The sequence below is a fragment of the Ursus arctos genome, unplaced genomic scaffold, assembly GCF_023065955.2.
Source record: "Ursus arctos isolate Adak ecotype North America unplaced genomic scaffold, UrsArc2.0 scaffold_18, whole genome shotgun sequence".
NCBI classification, from domain to species: domain Eukaryota; kingdom Metazoa; phylum Chordata; class Mammalia; order Carnivora; family Ursidae; genus Ursus; species Ursus arctos.
Genome location: NW_026622852.1, coordinates 11,934,907 through 11,949,494, shown reverse-complemented (window position 1 = coordinate 11,949,494; position 14,588 = coordinate 11,934,907). Strand labels below are relative to the sequence as shown.

Here is a 14,588-nt window from a genome sequence, read left to right as displayed (position 1 = left end):
TCTATCTCCTTCCTCAAAGGAACCAGGACTCCTTAAAGCAATGGCCAATTCCAGTTCTGGGGCAAGAAACCAGATGAGCCTGTACACTACTTACCAGAAAGCAAGGACGCTAGCAGAGAATCCTAGAGTTGCAGCAAAAGGACTCAGAAGCCAAGTTGATGGGATTCACACTGGCCAAATTAGGGGCAATCTGAGTAACAGTAAGGATAACTCTAACAATTGAAACATATTAAAAATGTTTAGATCCATGGATTCATAATGGTACTTACAAAAAACTATTGGTCACTACTAGAAATGCTAATGAACAAAAATCAAGAATTTATCCTGCCTTTCCTATATACACTGTTCCACTGGGAAATGAATAGCAAATAAAAGGAATTTTCTCTTTATAGAAGTGTTCTGGAAAATAAGTAAAGAAGGAATGACAGAATTAGAGTATCATTACTTCGTAATTCCTATTAATATACCTAAGGAATGATCATCGATGACTGCCAAAATCATAAAAAAGAGGACTGATCAAAGATTAAATGCCTCTTGATGAAAGAACACACAAGAGACAGTCTTGTTGAAAGTTCAAGCTTGAATTTGATCAAGCTACTTCTCTAGATCCAACCACCAAATTATTAGGAACATACAGAACACACTGCAAAATGAATGAACTTATGATCTTCAACAAATTGCAAAAAATAAAGATGTGGAGAAGAAATTTTCAGTTTATCTGCAGAGACCTTTCAACCCATCCTCCAAATAAAAGGAAGCAATATTGATGCCCCCATATTTCCTATGCGCTCTGGAGTGATCCTCTTTCCTTTTAACCTCAAAGTCCCAAAGCTTTCCCAGGACCTGAGCCACAGCAACGTTCTTATTGATATATTATTTAATTCTCATACCTGTCCCTCCCATTCCAGTGTTCTTTAAATCCCACACCTCATTGTCTTCAGTGCATTTATATAAACTGAAGCCTTACCGCTATCAGCCACATGAACCCTAAATACATCCTGATGTCACACAAGATCTCTAGTTCTGGGAAGCTCCATGGAATTGGGAAGATGAAACTGGTACTAGAAGCTGGGCTCCATAGGCTTGGCAAAGGACATCTTACTTAAGGTAGTTGTCAAAAGCAGAAAGAGTCGAAGAGCACATCTGAGCCACAATCCTTGAGCTGCAGACAAGAATAAGGAGTCAGGGGATCTGATGTAGATTAAATCTAAGGGCAGGTGAGATTATGACAGTTAAATAAAACAAGTGCCAGAAACCAGATGGAAACAAAACTGGAGGGGAAAGAGGAAGAGAACAATTGAGAGAGACGGAGATTGAATATAAGGGAGAGGGAGGATATTGATGGGGTTTTGTTTGCCCAGCATTTCTTTCTCAGTTGGAGAGTTGTTAATTCTCCAGTGCAGAGCTTTGCCCCTTTTTTTCCACAACGGAGGGCAATGACCAAGGCTAGGACTCTCATGGGACCCTATCCACCTAACCATAGTCATTAGACCACAGTGACTGGTCTATCGGTGGACAAGGATCCAAGCAAGGCCAGTCAGAGTTCTTCCAGGAGGTTTTTCTACTTAGATACTGGAGACAAAGGGCCCCTCTTCCTGCAAGGATGAACACTTGCATCTTTCAGCAATCACCTTCCCATGATGTGCCAAGCGTTTTCGATGGCAGGATAGAATAAAGCCAATGTATGAAGAGAAGTAGAAATAAGAGCTGAGAAGTTTAAGAGAGAGAGAGAGGCCCCAATGACATTGCTTGAACCCCTAAAACTTAGTCTTGCCTGAAGTATGTCCTTGAACTTACCAATTACATGTATGAATTTATTCCATTTTTTTGTTTTAGTACATATTAGGTTACTGTCATTTGTAATCAAGCATTTCACTACTATATCGAGTAGAACAAGCATGAGCTATAAGCATTCCAAAGGCTCACAGGGTATGTCTTGTCCTGTCTGCTCAGCCTCCACGGATCTGGTCTCCCTACCTTACCACCTCCATTCTTTAAAGCTCCAATGTCTCCAACCTTGTGAGCTCTTGCTCTCTCCCTGGCATGAGCAATAAATGATCAGTTAGTGAACGCATTTGAATTATTCTAAATTGGAAACAGTCTCCAAATAGCCAAATGTCACTGTTTAATGTTATAAAAGTTTGCTGAAAAGAGATGCATAGGGCATTTGGAAAATACGATTCATTTTCCCATTAACTTTACCATTTCAGAAATGATTCATAGAGGAAGACTTTGGAGCAAAAGTCAGAAGAACTGATTCTAGTCCCAGAATCCGAGACCTTTGGTTTGATATTATTAAACTACATGATATGCCCACTCTGTGCCAAGTATTATTTTATTTTTTTAATTTTTATTTTCTTTAAAGATTTTATTTATTTGAGAGAGAGCGAGCATGCACAAGCTGGGGGTGGGGGTGAGGAACAGAGGGAGAAGGAGAAGCAGACTCCCCACTGAGCAGTAAGCTCAACATGGGGCTTGATCCTAGGACCCTGGATCATGACGTGAGCGGAAGGCAGACACTTAACCGACTAAGCCACCCAAGCACTATTTTAAATACTTCACTATGTTAACTCATTCAATCCTCAACCAACTATCACAGCAATGAAGTAGGTAGTATTATATTCTCATTTTACAAAGAAACTGAGGCACAGAGGGTTTAAGAAATCTACTCAACATAACGAAGCTAGTAAATGTGGCGGGAGGGCAGTCAGGTGCTTTGAATTTGGAAACCTGTATCACTCACCCACACAATACAAGTTATTCGAAAAACTGTGTTCATGGTGCAAGGAGAGACTGGGTTTTGGAGTCAGAAAAACTCGAGTTAGAATTCTGAGCCTCAGTTCCTTCATGTGTAAGACTGACTAACACCACCTTTCTCGGGTTTGTTGCATGGCTGAATGAGATAATATATGTCAGTGGCTATGGGAAACACTTGGAAAATCCCTCTTCCTGCAAAGCAGAAAAGATTAAAAACTATTGCAATGATTTTTGAACAAGAGACTTGAAGCATTTTCATCTTTTCCTAGGAAACAGGCCACTCATATGCAGTAATGCAAGAAAAAATATGTTAAAATGTCCCTCTTTGGTTAGAAATCATGCTTGCTTGATTTTTATGTTTTTATAAAAGCACAGGGAGATATCCGCCACAAATGAGGTAAGAGTTGCAATAAGATATCGCCGTGGGCTTATATTTTCTGCCTTGAGGGAAAATAATAAAATGTGTCAGAACATGTCCTCCCTCCCCCAGGGAATGCTCGGCTGATGGCCGGCACAGAGGCTGGGCTGTGTGTGCAGACAGAGCTCCTCTGTGTCCTCGGTCCTCGCTGGGGGAGCCACCATGGGCTTTGGGGGCAGCACTGTGGAGACAACTGAAACATCCTGCCTTCAGCAGGGGCTAAAATCGACACAATTAGAGTCTGAATAGGGTTTGGCCCTGTGTGGAAGGAAGCCTGGAGAAAGCGCAACCTTCAGACTCCTCTCTCACCCAAGGACCTGACATTTCCATTTCCTTGTGACTTAAAGAACCAATGTAGGAATTCCAGTACGAGTGTGACAGCACGAGACAGAAATGTTCCAGTTCTCCTCCAGGATGTCATACAAAACAAGATGAATGGAAATGATGTCATGATGGGTAATCCCATTTTGAACAAAACTGGGGAGCTAGATAATCCTTAGCCTCAAAAAACTTCTAAGGGCTGTCCCAATCCGGTGCAGAAGCTACTTAGGGAGAAGCTGTGCAGGGGTGGGGGATGCTTAAGGAGCTGGCCCAGGGGCACAAGATGGGAGCAGGAATACACTTCCTCCAGGTAAGGGGCGTATCCTGATGTGATAGATAAATCATCCTTGAACATAGTGAGAGTAGCAAGATCTCGGGAGAAAAGGTCAAAAATGGATTGAGCAGAAGCTACGTAGGGAGGGAGGGTGGGCACAGTGCACCATTCCAAAATCCTCCTGGCCCTACTTACTTCAGCCAAAGCACTGCATCCCCTTCCATGCAAGCTTTGACTGGCTTTGCAGAGCCTTGCCTTGGGGTGAAGGCTGCTTAACTCTCACTTCCCGGGAATGCACTTTTGTATTCGGCCCTGCAAAACCCAGAAGTGTGGGGGATAGGAGCCAGTAGATAAACGTTTCCCCCTTTCTTTCCCCAAATGAGTATTTCTCTTTGGTAGATTCCAGTCAGTTTTGTGGTAGATGCCAGTAGCTCCTCAAACACTAGCAGCTAAGCGGGAGGACGCCTCAATAATGTACCTTTGTATTGGCTTTTTCTGCTTTTCTGTCCTAATTTCTGGCTTGCTGGGATCACAGTCCTCAAAAAACAAAACAAAACACCGCACCTACATGCAAGCCTGTGTCTCAGTCTCTGCCTGCTGTTGGTATCAGGCTAAGAAAGTACGAGAAATGGCCCTAGGAAGCAAAATTTCAGAATGGGATTTTGGAGCTGATCACGCCCAAGTCCAAAGGCAAGACCCCATTTATGGTGGTCATCGAGGGACAGAGCCCCCCAGTGAGTTCTTACCTGCCAGGATTAGGATTAGGTGCAGGCAGAAGGTGGAGAGTGGCACTTGAGCAGTACAGGGAAATGGTAATTATGAGGATTGTGACATTCACTGGCTTTGGTAACTGTTTTGGATACCCTGGGGAAAAAAATGATAGCTGCAGGTCAGCCAACTGTAAACTGTGAGAACCAGAGCACCTCCAGGGCAGCATTTAGGAGACCCCATATCTGCTGCCGCTGTAGGACATACCGTGCTGGAAATCAAGTTGAAAATCCATCAAGGAGGCAAAGTTGCAAAGTAAATTAAATCAATGGTCTCAGATAGTTCCATTATGTCAAAGTCAGGAAAAGTGGGACCCAGAGAACTGGGGTAGAGCCATCTCAGTGGACAAGGCTCAGAATCCTGAACTTCCAGGGCCCCTGAAATCATCCCATCTGAAAGTAGCCATTCCTCCCTCCACTTGGCCTGCTTGGAGACCCTGCGAAGACTGTGTCACCTGAGGCGACGACTGCTTTGTGAGGGCCGCCCACTAGGCTGATAGGCAGTGTCATAGCTCCGCACACTGAGAGCAGAGGAACGCGGCTCCTGCACTGGGAACAATGGTCTGCACACGGAAAGAAGAGGCGGCCAGCACGCCCCGGCAGGAATTAGGGGAAGACGTGTGGGAGTGATCTCAGGAGTGTTGCAATGGGTGTGCAAAATATAAGGCTGGAAAAGGGGAGCATCTGCTGGCCTAGGACCCTCCTGTGACTCAGCATCAATACCTGGAGCCACCTTAATATGTCCGTGGGACAGCTCCTTGCAGCTTGGATATGAGGACGCCTACAGTAAGTGAGGGGAAGATGCCGGAGCTGCTTGGCATAATAAAAACGAAGAGGTGAGAAGGTTTACGGAGGTGAGCTTGTTAGGTGGGATATTTTTCCAGATGGTAGCCATTTATGCCAGTACCATTTATCGATTAGACCACTAGCTTTGCCACTTAACTAAAATGTCTCAATTTTTATACTTTGAAACTACACTACTCACAGACTAGAGGTTGCCTGGAGGTGGGGGTAGACACCGGGAGAGACTGTAAATGGGCACTAATCTTTTTGGGGTGATGGAAATGTTCTAAAACTGGATTTCGGTGAGAGTGCACAATTTTATACGTTTACTAAAAATCATTACACTGTACATCTCAAATGGGTAAATTCTACGGTAGGTAAATCTTTACCTCAGTAAGGCTGCTTTAGAAATCCAAGGATATTGCTTATACTTTGTAACTTTGATTACTGTCTCTGAAGACGGCATTTCTTGAAGGTTACTGTCCAGGTGAAAAGCTGTGACCTACTTCTTTCCAGTTTAGCCTCAGAAAGGTGCCATGACACTATAGTGTTGTCCTACACTACAAGCATGTGACCATTGTAAATGGCCAATTGGTCATGTTCTAGCTGGGTAACTATGATGTGTGTGATCCCCAACCACACTTTCTGTTAGAAGAGCAAGATCTCTGTTCCCTTCTGAAGATCACACATTATTTCACTGGTATCAATGGGATACCCAGACGTGCCCAAAATGACTCACTCATTAAAAAATCAGTTCCTTAAGCATCATGCCATTGGAAAGAGGGGAACTTAAGCTCTGTTTATGCATGATGATAAAAAAAAAATCAGGAAAATTTGTCAGATTTTTAACTGGTTAAAATATACATAGTTTTTTGGTTTTTTTGTTTTTGGCCAGTAGAGGGCAATCTACGTCCCATGAAACTACTTTGGGGGAAGAAACAAAAAGGGAAAAAAGAACATAAAACATAGGATAATCAGATGGCATCAGAATCTTGGTGACTGCGTATGTTAAGTCCGTCAGTGCAGCCTTCCTCGGGCTCCTGAGCCATGTTCCTCCTCCCATCTCTATTTCCTACATAATAAATTCAGATCTTTTGATGCTCCTAAAAAGAAAAAGGGTGTTACTGCTTATATCAAGAATTCACCTGTGTGTTCTGCAATACTTTCAACGGACTCTTTTCATGGGATGTGTTGGCACTATGCGGTGAGAGGAAGCTCAGTCCTCCTCTCCCCTTCTTAGCCACAAACCGTGTCTACTAAGGGAACCTCTTCCATGGCACTCACACATCGAAGGGTTCCAAAACTGACCCAGGGTCTCTCAGAGTGTGGCCCCAAGACTGGCTGCAAAAGATCCGTGGTGTGGGGCAGGATGCCAGGTAAGCCTGCAGAGACTGGGCCCCACTCTAGACAAGTGGACCAGAATCTCTGGGGTCAGGACCCAAGACTCTGCATTTCAGTGTGTACTCTTGATCATTCTGACGGGGACTGACACGTGTAACTTGTCGTTCTAAATAAGAAAAGCGTGAGATGTGACACTAACCATCTGCGGCAGTTGAGTCTCACCGTAGACATACCTCCCTCTGATTCCCTCACAAGACAGGAAGTGAGCTTAAAGCATGAGGACTGGAAAGAAGGTGGGAATTCTAAGTCAGCGCGGACTCAGACCCAGTGTGTCTTTTCTGTCATCAGCTTACGTGGGGGAAACAGTGGGAGGCTGTGGATTTGTAACACCACTCTGAGGGTGGAAACGTGCGCATCACATCTACTGGAACAATCAATAAATGTGAATGTCTCAAAAAAAAAAAGTCAAAGAAAAAAATTAGAAAAAGTCAGAAAACAGCTGGCTTTGTATTTAAAACATTTTTATGGGGATTAGCACTCCCCAAACTTGCCTGAATCTGAGAACCACTTGGGAAGCTTGCTAAATGCTGACACACACGCCCCAGGCATGTTTATGCAGCCACCCTCACCCCCGGCTGAAGTGGGACCTCTTAGGTCTGCAGGGAAATGCCTGGATTTCCCAGCCATCACTCCCCACAGAAAGTGCCTGTCCGGGGTATGAGCACAAAGAACAATTTCATTGGGGAAAATAACCGATGACTGCATCTATGTCTTGTCACGATTCTCACCACCGAAGGCAGAGCCTGCATCTCCGGAAGCAGCTGGCCCTTCGGAAGTTTATCCCGTGGAGCAGCACCACTTCAAGCGTGGGCCGGGAACCAGGAACCCGATAGAAACGACCATTCTCGGGCTCCATCCCAGACCTCTGCGGGCGGGGCCCTGGCATCTGTTTTGACAAGCTCATGATTCTGACGCGTGTGAGTTTTACAAGCACCACAGGAGACTGGTTCCTAAACCATTCTGCAAGGAGATACACCTTCCTAGGCCCCTCTACGGGCAATCTGATTCTGACAGGTTGGAATGAGACGTCTGTGAAGCACCCCCAGGCGACACTTGTCATCTGTACGTTTAGGAGACTCTAGGTACCTTTGGAATTTCTTTACCTCCTCGAGTCCTGGTAGAGACAAAGGTTTGATAAGATAATGTAAGAACCACTGGTGGAGCTTCTACTAAATTCAAGGCTTTTCTGAAACTCTAGCCAATCACTGTATCCGGAACAGGGAGGAGAGAGCGGCAGATAATGCATCCTGTTCTCCTGCCATCCGGTGACTTCCATGAACCAGAGGTAACGTCGACGGAAATGGCTCTGTGACGAACCAGAGGCCCTTCCCCACAGGCAGCATGAAGAGAGCAGTGCCTGCCACTTGCGATGGGGGCCAGGACCACTCCCATACCTAGCTTGGTTTAGAAAAACAAAGGAATGTGATGTTTTTTTTACCAGGCACACACGAAAAGATTTTAAGAAAGCCGAAACACTAGCAGGGAAATAAAGTGTGAAAAACGTTGCTTTTAAAATGTCGCTTCTCACTACCTTCTGCTTTATCTCCTCCATCTCAAATTCTATAAAAGAAGCCTTTTATACGACCCTATTGTCTCTTAATTTCAGCATCAAGCTGCTCACTGTTTCTCTCTCTTGCCAAGATATTTCATAACATTGGTAAATTCCCCTTTTTCTTTTCTGTGCTCTAAATCCAATAAACATCAGACACTACTTCGGGTAAACAATCAACCTGTTTCCAGAGTTTTCTTCCAGTAGATCAACCCCAAAGAGCGAAGAGTTTAAGGGTTAAAACCTAAGTCTTCAATCAAAATCATATATATTGAGCTGAACAAAGTGCTTGATAGGAGTAATAAATAATGATCATTTCCATTTCCTCCCCCTTGAATTACAAGTATCATCTTATAAAAGTGTTGAATGTGCCTGATTTCCTGGTGTGAAAAGAATGATAGGAAATTCAAACACAGCTACAAATACAAACATTTTTACTGCTTAAACGCCACTAAAAGCCTATAATCAGGATAGATTCTGCTAGGCGAAGAACTCTACGGTTTGCCTGCCTGAAATATAAAGAAAGAAAAGTTCCTGATTTAGTGAATGCTGCATTTTTTTCAGACAACACACAGTAGTGCATGTGAGACCCTTGTTTCTGAGACCATGTTTGCCATGAGGAAAAAAATAACCTAGACGACAGAGAAGCCTCCAGATATCTTTGAATTTTCTGTATAAACGATATTCTCCACCCCCTGCTGCAGACACCTTCATTTCTTGTCCGAAGGAAGTTACCACAATCGTAGCCTTGGGCGAGTATCAGCACCTAACCACATACGGTAGTACAAAGAAGTCCAGGGTTCCTTTTCAAGAAAATGGTATTGCCATCGATGCTGCTCTCCATTCTTCTGCCTCCAAAGCTGACAACCTGCTGCACTCCTGTCAAGAATCACAGCTCTTCCTGTCTCGAGTGGAAGGCCACCATGACTTATGCATACGTGATAGCGGAGTGACATTCAGTGGCCTGACCTTGAGATTCTTAGCATTCATTTATCCATTATTCATTTATTCATTTTATTTTAAAAAATAGCCTTGTTCTTTTCCTTGACAGCTCCTTTAACACGGGGACTCATAATAGGTTCCCAACTGCTAGGCCTAGGAATTGATGGTGTGGCCACCTCTCCATGTTGCCCTGAAAGTCTTCAGCCACCATCACCCAGAGTTCCAAGTGGAGGCTTCAGGCTGCCACTCAGTTCAGCATTAAATCCTTCTATGGCATCATCACCATCCCCATGGCATGAAAGGCAGTCTGCATGGTTCTTAATTTGGTTAATAAGAGAATCTTAAAATAGGAGCCTTAAAAAGCCTCCATAGTTCCATTCAGACCACTAGAGGCTGTCCTGAAAACACAGTCTCGAGATAATCCTGGTTGCCTAAATCCCTGCTAAGCCTACCCAGAACAGGACTCAGCACTTTCCAGGAGATATGTTGTATACCATATGGTCTCAAGGAAATTTCAATTCTTGGTCATGTCATTCTTACTGCCTACTTATTTCTGGCAAAGAAAATTTTTTCTCTTTAAGACCTGGCAGACTTACAGGAAATATAAAATGGGACAATTGCCTCACTGAACTTGTTTTCTGTTTTAGTTCACTTCAGTTTAGTTCTGCTTCTGTTTCTACCTCAGTTTATCCTGCAATTCATCTTAGAACAAGTGTTTGGGGTGGGTTCAACTTCCTCAGTCGCGGTCCACAGAATTGCCTGCTCATTTCAATATTTAAAGTTTTGTAAAAAGGCATTTACTATCCTTCAGTAAAAATATGGAATTCAGGTGGTACTGAGCCTGGCGAGTGTATTATTAATGTTCTCTAAGAGTCCCTCAAATAAATATTAAGTTCTTCCTGGAAACTGTGGTCATGATACTTTTGCTTCATTTGATGTTGATTCATAATGAGATTACTCTTTTTGGTGCAGGGTCTTGCTGTTGGTTTCCCTTTGAATTTACAGAACTATTATTCCACAGGGACAGCTATCTGAATACGTGACATTACAAACAACGGAGTGGTTCAATATGGTTGAATGCATGCATGTCTCTTTCTGGACTCACTGTTCTGGAGAGATCTTTTTTTCCTATCATGGCATCAATATCACACTATCCCAATTACTATAACTTTGTTTTATGTCTAGAAAGAGTAAGTCTTCCAACTTTGTTGTTCTTCAAGAAGAAATATCCCTTTGCATTTCTCTCTACGTTTTATGTTTGTCCGTTTTCACACATACAAGAAAAGCTTCCTGAGATTTTGGTTGATATCGCACCAAATCTATAGGTCCATAGGGAGAAATAACATCTTTACAATGCTGAGTTTTCCAATCCATAAACACAGAGAGTCTCTTTACTTATTAAGGTCTTTTTTTTTCCTCAAACATGTTTCATAATTTTCTGTGTAGAGATCTTTATAATTCTTATTAGACTTACACCTATGGGTTTGAATTTTTGTAACTGATTTTTCAAATTGCTTTTTTTAAAAATTTAATTTATTTATTTGACAGAGAGACAGCCAGCGAGAGAGGGAACACAAGCAGGGGGCGTAGGAAAGGAAGAAGCAGGCTCCCAGCGGAGGACCCTGGGATCACGCCCTGAGCGGAAGGCAGACGCTTAACGACTGAGCCACCCAGGCGCCCCTCAAATTGCTTTTTTTCTAATTGGTTTCAAGAATTGATCTGTAATACCCTAACTCATGTAGCTGGCAAAAATATTATTTTCATATTAGAGCAGCTCACATATAGAACTTCATATATTAGATTAAACCTGTTCATGTTAGATCAGAATATTTGGACTATTAGCCTCAGCCTGGAAGAATACAAAGGGCACCCAATATATAAAAAACACGTGTATTTTCTCAGAAGCTCAGGAAATACATATTCTGTAGGCACAGCTCCCCTCCCCCACCTTCACACGTGAGCGCGCGTGTGGAAACACACACACACACACACACACACACACACACACACACAAGAATGCTGGCTTTGGCCAATCTATATTTCCCTATTTCCTTCTCTTTAAGCACGAAAGACAACAAAAGTCTGGTTGAAATGATATGTTTTATTTGTGTCTCTGAACATTCCATCCTTCTTGTATCACACCATTGATGATATCTCCTGTGACTTCTCGAAGACTTCCTCTCCCCACTTTCTTACCCTCTCTCCCCAGTTCCCTTCTTCCTTGGATTACCAGCAAGTTTCCAGTGTCCAGGCTCGTTGACTTTTTGCTAACGAAACTTCCCTTGCTGCCAGAGAGGGACATCTGATGTCGGAACCAGGTTTGGCTGCATCAGGAGACCACGGAGACTGAAGTGAGACCCCTCCCCCGCCAAAACTGACACAAAATAAAGGACCAGAGCGTTTGGTTGTGTCTTCAGCAATATTTATTGGAAACGGCGATGCTTCCTGTGGTAAGAGGTTTATACATGAAGCAGTAAGATTTGCCTTCACTCCACATGACCCACTACCGCAGGCAGCTCATCCGAAGCAGCACGTCACCCTCTGAAGGAATCTGTACGGCTAGATAAATAGAACTCTGCACACCTAACAGGACTTCGTGACTGATACCAAAACCCCCAGAAACAAAAAGCCACTCATAAGCTTACACACAGCGCTGTACACACAAGAAAGTGGGATAGAAGGGACGGAAATAAAAGTAATGACCGAGGTGGGAAACACTTCCGCATGTGCAGCCATACATCTTAAACTGCTAAGCACAAAATCATCTTTATTTGGTCCTCATTGAGGGCAGAATCTGCACAAATGATGCTCAAAGAACACAAGGTGGAAGCGGAAAGGAAAGACGGGTACTGTGTCTTGGTCTAGGAACTAGTGGAAAAATGGTTTCTGATGTTTTTCTCTTTGTGTCTCTGTGCCAAATGGACTCATGAAGCCCGTAATTCATAAATAAAACTGAAGTGAAGATATTTGTTCCCTCGTCCCTGTACCTTCAGAAATGGCCTAAATACATACGTGGTTTCTCTGCGGCAAGAAACTGAAGCTTGGAAACCAGATGTTTTCCCATTTCCTTATAATGGAGGATCTCTTCTCTTCAGCCCCTCCTACCACGGGCTGACTGCTAACTGTCTTACTTAGAAATACAGCGGGAGCTCCCCTCTGGCTTTATGAGCAGGGAGGGAAGAAAACTGGCTGTCCCTCAGAAATAGGCATAATTGGGAGGAACAAAAGTGACTATTGTCAGAAAAGGTTTTTAACTCACATTCAACACTTTCCTACCGATAGCATCAAGGGACTGACTCATTCAGACCCCACGACAAGTTGCTGGTGAGGGAGGCTTTCTTCCACAATTCTGTGACTGACATATCTGGGAGGGGACAATGGGAAAGCAAGACCTATCTCCTATTGAAATGGAGAACCTGAGACCTTGAGATGGCCCCCGGGTGATAGATAGTATCTTCAGTAGGATGGTTTTACTGTAATGTGGCTCATGGTCATATTCTAAGAAGCCACAGCCTCCTGAGAACCGTGTAAACAGCAGTTCAGTGACTACTGGCTGGCCTCAGATGGTGTTTAAAAAGCACATGCCATGCCCGCCAGCCTAAGAAGATACCACCCATCACCATGACTCTTGTGGGATCACACAAGTCAACCAAAGATACTTGGTGGGGCTTGATGACTTGGACCACTGCGGCCTGCATTTGGGATGTGTTGTAAGCAGCATTACCAAAGCAGTGGTTAAACTTAACTATCTGGGTCAAGAGGAGGTAAGCCTGCCAGCCTAACATCCTAGTGGGGCAGGGCAACCAGAATCTCCACATAGTTGATGGGGAAGAAGCCTGACTGGCCATGAAGCATCCCCTCATACCAGTTCTCATCAATTTGGTTAGTGAGTGTGATGATATCACCCTCTTTAAAACCCAACTCCCCTTCATTTTCAGGTTCAAAGTCGTACAGAGCTCGGCAGCAAGGCTGATCCATTGGGGCACCTGGAAGTGAAAGCAGAAGAGAAGAACACAGAAAGACAGGGGGTATTTAACTCACATACCTACCACCACCTGCTTAACCTGCCCGGCCTGCTGTCCCCCTTGCTTCCTCCCTCACTCCTCTTTCCTGCTGAAGCTTCCTCTCGTGGCTAGTGCCCAGTCCGCTGCGTGGCATCTGCCCTTCACCAGTCTTCAGAAGTTTTCTCAGATTCCCGGAAGTTGTTGGATGCCTGCTTCCATTTCCAGTATGAAAAACGGCCTCATCTATGCTTGTGACACATGCAACACCGTCCACTGAGGATTGCCTTCCTGACAATGTCCAGAGATGGGAGACCCAGTGACTTATGGAGTTTTAATGAGATTTAGGTTAATAGAATATGGTCAGAATCCTTTCCACGTTAGCATTTTAAAATCTCTGTACATATGAAAGAGTCAAGTTCATTACATGGACAATGCTTGGCAAACTCAGAATAACAGTACAGTTCTAACTTTGTAAAGATAAATACTCCAACCTCTGGAAAACTGCTGTAATGTGGTAAAAACAAAACAATATAAGACGCTGGGTTCAAGTTCATATTCGGAATGACCTTGCACAAGGCACTTCCCTTTCAGTTTCCTTGCTTAGCATTAGACCTAACAGAGCCTACTCCACACTACTATTGTGGCTATTAAGCGAGATTGTGTAAAAATTATATAACTTACCCTTGGTAAACTGTTGCATATGTAAGGATGAGTACTTGGGTGTTCTGGCATACAAAAAATAACATACTCTGTCTGCCTTGAGTAAAATAATGAACAGAATTGTATCTGAAAAGTGATCTGTTTTAGATGACCATCTATATTTAATACAGGACGCATCCACATGGGCGCGTAAACTCCGATGCGTGCATACGGCCTCTGTGTCACCCGCATGACTTTAAAGGGGAATAATGCCATCTGTTGTTTTACCTTCAGAAAGCACAAAATGAACAAGTCTCCCAAGAAGAGTGAAGTATGTGGTTGGTTTCTGAATAGGAAGAAGCGAACTCATCACAACTAGTGACTAGTCTTTGCAGCCAGCTAACTTCAAAGAGCCGCTGCTGTGTATATCCTACTCCGGGGGCTCCGAGCAGCGAGGTGAGCACAAAGGGCAGACAGCGCCAACTGTCACCACAGACCTTACTTTTTTCTTTCCCTGTCTCCCGAGAGCACCTCATAAAACCTTTCCTGCTACAGAACATCAAGCACTGGACTCCAGGGAAAAGAGACATTGCGTTTCTTGGAAGTCTGTACCCAGTGTAAGATCGTTTCCACTTCTTCACCCAAGCAAACGGTTAAGGTTGAAAATGTTTCAAGCACAGGCTTTTACCTAATCTGTGTATAGGGGGTGGAGAGCAATGGTGCCAACTAAAAG

At 43.8% G+C, this 14,588-nt stretch overlaps 1 protein-coding gene across 2 annotated transcripts in view; it reads right to left on the bottom strand.

The window, feature by feature from the left end:
- Positions 1–11,617: 11,617 nt before the first annotated feature.
- Positions 11,618–14,588, bottom strand: part of SH3GL2 (SH3 domain containing GRB2 like 2, endophilin A1) — a 205,331-nt gene continuing 202,360 nt past the window's right edge. Inside the window, exon 9 of one of the 2 annotated variants that reach the window (XM_026506484.4) lies at positions 11,618–13,198. In XM_026506484.4, the coding sequence (XP_026362269.1) occupies positions 12,999–13,198 (200 nt within the window). In that variant the 3' untranslated portion in view covers positions 11,618–12,998. The other variant, XM_057313472.1, reaches the window with a different exon arrangement.